At 42.3% G+C, this 4638-nt stretch overlaps 1 protein-coding gene across 1 annotated transcript; it reads left to right on the top strand.

Annotated features, from left to right (window-relative positions):
• cfl2 (cofilin 2 (muscle)) lies at positions 1-2924 on the top strand (the record flags this gene model as incomplete). Its single annotated transcript, XM_036150891.1, is given in 2 exon segments — positions 1-77; positions 1924-2924. Coding segments are annotated over 2 exon segments (190 nt in total), but the record flags the coding sequence as incomplete, so codon positions are not given.
• Positions 2925-4638: the final 1714 nt, after the last annotated feature.

Raw genomic sequence — 4638 nt, 5'->3', positions numbered from 1 at the left:
GGCTCCTGAGAGTGCTCCACTGAAGAGCAAGATGATCTACGCCAGCTCTAAAGATGCCATCAAAAAGAAGTTTACAGGTGAGGACCTGGTGCAGCCAACAGTGGGTCCTGTTGCAGAACCATACATGGTCTACAGGTCCTATGATTTAATCCTAATTTTAGATTTTAAGAAGTCCTAATTACGTCTGGGCTTTCTAGCTTCCGTTTCGTCCTGATGCATCTCAATAAGCTTTAGAGGTTTTTTCAGGGACCCCCAAGCCATAGCTTCAGGTATGTTGATGACATCTGGGTTAAAATGTCATCATTTATATCAGAAATTCATTAAAAATCGCCAACATGCCCTAGAATATTAATATCAAAATATTTTCTGATGACAGGGTCTATGTTCTGTGTGATTGTCTCCACCTCAGGAATCATCACACCTGACTGGTTAAGAAAAATCTGCTGATCCAAAGCATTTCCATTGTCAGTGAGAATGAAAGTGTCCCTTAGATGATTTCCATGCATGTTATGGAGCTCAGCGCACAGACCGATGGTCATTTACATCTACACGTCACAAAACCACAGGAGTATTCCAGTTTCCACCTGACTCAGGTTCTTTCCATCATTCTGTGACGTAACCTTATTGTGTGAGGCTAAATGTGAAAAAGCTCATGAAAAAACGCGGGGTTTGATCAAACCCAATGCAGTTATATTTCAGTGGATTGGGGGGACTTGTTAGCCTCGTGAGACCATCCTGATCTCGCGAGCTTTCAAGGTTTCACTCGCAGATCAGTCTGGATACTCTCCGTTGAAGAAAATTTGGAGCCGTTCACCAAACGAACGTCCAATCAGCGTTGGCTTTGAGGCGGGTTGAGGTGTGACGCAACGGGAAGCGCGTCAGTTCAGTCTGAACAACATGGCGGCTTCAGCCGATGAAACTAGCGTTAGCGTGGCTATCGAGCAAGTTTTATCGGAATTACAGAGTATTTATTTGCTGAGCTAACGAGCCTTTACCTGCAGCAGCAAGAGTAGCTTGGCTTGTGGTTGTGTTTTCGTCGTCGCTCTGTTACGAGCGACGACGAATCTGATTGGTTCATTTGGCCCGTCTATCACCAACATAGGCCAATCAGCTAACCAGTATTTTCGCCCCTTCCCAAAGTTACTTCAACGGAAGGTTTCCAGATGGATATGCGGAGCAAATCTATCTGGCGGAGTCAGGTAAGGGACTTGTAGGACTGGGGGCACACTTTAACACAACATTCATTCTTGTACATCCCGACGTGTGCGTTAAACATTGCGCTGCAGGTTTTTATGTGTAGACACACTATACACGAAGCCCCTGGTGACTGCCGCCACCTTGTATTTAGCATTTTATTTCTAATAAGATGTTATTTGTATAAGTACTACAGGATACGTTACATTGAAGGTTAAAGGGTTGGGAAATGATTAATCTCAAAATCCTGGTATTTTAATCTGGGTGTTTTGGTTTTTCTATCCACTGTAGTGGTTGGGAGAAAATCTGCCTGCACACATGAAAGAAGAGCCATAAAAGCCTAGAGTATGGCAGAGAGGTTTTATCTTGTTACGCTCCAGTTACTTTAGTCTTTAAAATGTTGTCAGTCTATCACCAGCTTCAGTTTACTATTTAAAGAAAGCTAACTCAGTGAGAAACATCATTCTGGTTCTACAAGGTGTGTTCTTCATTTCTGTTGGAGACCTTTTGTTGAGCCACAGGAAAGTTCTAGTCAGCTTCCTGTTAGTTGTCCTGGCCTTGCTTTGTCTGGGGCTTTACAGCCCATGCATGAATGTTCAGTTAGACAAAGCGCGCTGTGATTGGTCAGACCTGCCCAGCTCAGGTGTGTCTGTTGATTTAGTACAGGTCTGCGTGAATGCTCGGGCGTGGTCCTCTGCACCTGCATTGAATCCAGGAATGTCTTCTCAGGTATCAAGCACGAGTGGCAGGTGAACGGTCTAGATGATATTCAGGACCGCCGGACGCTGGCCGAGAAGCTGGGCGGAAACGTGGTGGTGTCTCTGGAGGGTAAGCCGCTGTGATGCTGCAGCAGCGAGCCGAGCGGAGTCAAGCCAACCGCCGTGCCATCAGGACCGAAGCAACCAACCCCACCCGAACACCGTCACTTCACCCAGAAGCTTGCTCTGTCTATATCCATGTCCTGAAGGTGTTAGCGTCTTTAGGCTTCTTTGTTTATTTTTGTCTTGGTTCTTATTGCTTTCTTTTTTCCTAAACATGAAGGAGATCTCATTAACATGATGATATGCAAACACCTCCCAGTTTGTTGTCTTGTGACTTTTGCTCACATGGCAGAAACAAAACAACACTACCAAACCCCAGGAAGGTTTTCTTTCTCTCTCTCTCTCTCTCTCACACAGCCAGAGTTTTGCCAAAAAGTTGATATGAAGGAAGCAGCCACTGTTGTGGGGCGAAAGCGCCACGAAGCACTGCCTCCTGCTGTACACGGGTTGCACTCATCAAGCTTTTTACATGAATATTTATTATTGTAATCTTTTGTTTCCTCTCCATTCAACCGGGCAGACACATTGTTAGTCTATGCATAAGATTATTGTCCAGCACTTTTTGTTTAAACACTACAGGTTGAAAGTGAAGTTCCTGACGTTAAATTACTTTTGTTTCCAAGTGAAGATTTGTTTACCTCAGTTCTCATTCTCGTTTGGCTGACCATCATTAGCTGTTTGCTTGTCGCCTTATTTCAGTTTGAATGTAACCGTCACACCAGAGTTGGAGTGCACTTTTGTTTTGTTAAGAACGCACTACAGGAAGCAGGTTTGCCACCCCCACTCCTCCCCCAGCAGTGAGAGATGACCCCCCACAACATCATCATCATCTGGAGCCTTAAAGTGAAACATTGTTTCTGAGATCACAGGAAGCCACTTTGCAATAAAAGCCTGTGGCAGACAAAGTGTCTCTTGCTGTCTTTTCATTTTTTTATTTATTTTTTCTTAATCACCAAAGTGAATAAATTAAGTGTCTTTAAATCTTCATGGTTACTTCCTAACTTGCAATTTAAAGCTAGGCACGCAAAGAAAAAAACAAACAAAAAAGTGGCCGGATGGGTTAAATTCACGGCTCTAGTAACGTCATCTTGAAGAGTCACGAATCTGTCACCAGAGTGAAATTTCCTTTGAGACAGACACTGACGTAGGATATACACAGGTAACAAAACACAGACTTAGTACTTACATTTCTTTCTTTTTTTTCTAAAGTGCAAAAAAGTTTTTATTATTGGGGCCTAAAATGAGTCCAAGAATTCTGAAATGTCCTTTGGTGAATATGAATTACTGTTACGTTGCTTTGTTTATTTTGAGGTGGAAAAATTATGATTATTTGGATACATCTACAAGTAATATAATGCAGAAAATTTTTTATATTTACAGAAATGTTTTCAATGATAAATGTAAATGGAAGTCACAAAATATATAAATATATACTATTCTACATGATGGTAGCCTGAATGGTCCAGGCTGGTACGTAAAAGCAGAGAAAAAGAGGCACTGATCTGTGGCAGCGTGCTTCAAAGTTCACCAATTTGCACCGTGATCCAGGGACCAGTTTACCTTTCAACACTTCTCCCAAAACTTAACACAGGAGCTACTCCTCTCGGTTTTTCCACCTTTTTTCCCATTTTATCTCAGTCATTCTGCCAAATCCAACCTCTTCATATAAGCAGCCAATCAGTGAAATGTTGACAGGTGTGTGTGCATTAACAACAAATAGGTCAAATGGCAAAGTGACCAGTATTGCGTAAACATAAAATCAAAATGAGCATGTTAAGGTGTGTTCAGACATTTTCATGCTGTGACAATTATTTAATTTAGCTAAATTTCATCATGACGCATTTCTTAATCCAGGGTTTTTTCTGAGAATACAGAATCTGGGAATACGGGCGCTGGTCTGTACCCTAGTGGAGATCTGCATCTCCATAAAGCTTGCCAGGATTTACATGATGCAAGCATTGGAATCTGAAGTCAAATTCCTTGTTCCTACCCACAAACTTGGCGTATAAAGTTGGTAATGATTCAGAAGGAAGCATGAAATGCTGTAAAATGTCCTGCTGGATGGCTGTGAGACTGTGGACCTCAGAAAGCCCAGCAGACTAACACCCTTAACATGGCACCTACATCATCACTGGCCTTGGCAGCTTTACAGTGGACCTCAAGTAACATGCTTTGTATGTCTCCCCTTTCTTCCTCCAAACTCTGAGACATTGATTTCCAACAGAAAAACAATATTTATGTTCATCTGAAAAGAGCAATTGGGACCAAGAATCAGGTTAATTTTCTTTGAAGCCAAGTTACAACAGTTCTAATCTCCCTTGTTCAGGAGTAGCTTGACCTATCACACCTTTTCTCAACTTTCTAAAAACATGCTGCATCTTAAAGACAATTCCGAATATGAATGAGTAAAATAAGGTATGGTAATGGGCTCCATTATTCAAGGACATTTTTAAATAGAGCTTCTGCTCCTCCAAATCAAAAGCAGAATGCTGAGGTGGTTCAGGCGTCTGATCAGGATGACTCCTCCGTTCCACTTTGGAGGTTTTCTCGGTGCGTCCTGTTCATAGAAGACAGAGGGAAGCCCTGTAGGTGGGCTCTAACATACTAGAAATACTAAAGACCC

The sequence above is a fragment of the Fundulus heteroclitus genome, chromosome 19, assembly GCF_011125445.2.
Source record: "Fundulus heteroclitus isolate FHET01 chromosome 19, MU-UCD_Fhet_4.1, whole genome shotgun sequence".
Classification (NCBI taxonomy): Eukaryota; Metazoa; Chordata; class Actinopteri; order Cyprinodontiformes; family Fundulidae; genus Fundulus; species Fundulus heteroclitus.
The sequence above is the reverse complement of the archived record's forward strand: the minus strand, read 5'-3'. Positions and strand labels throughout refer to the sequence as shown.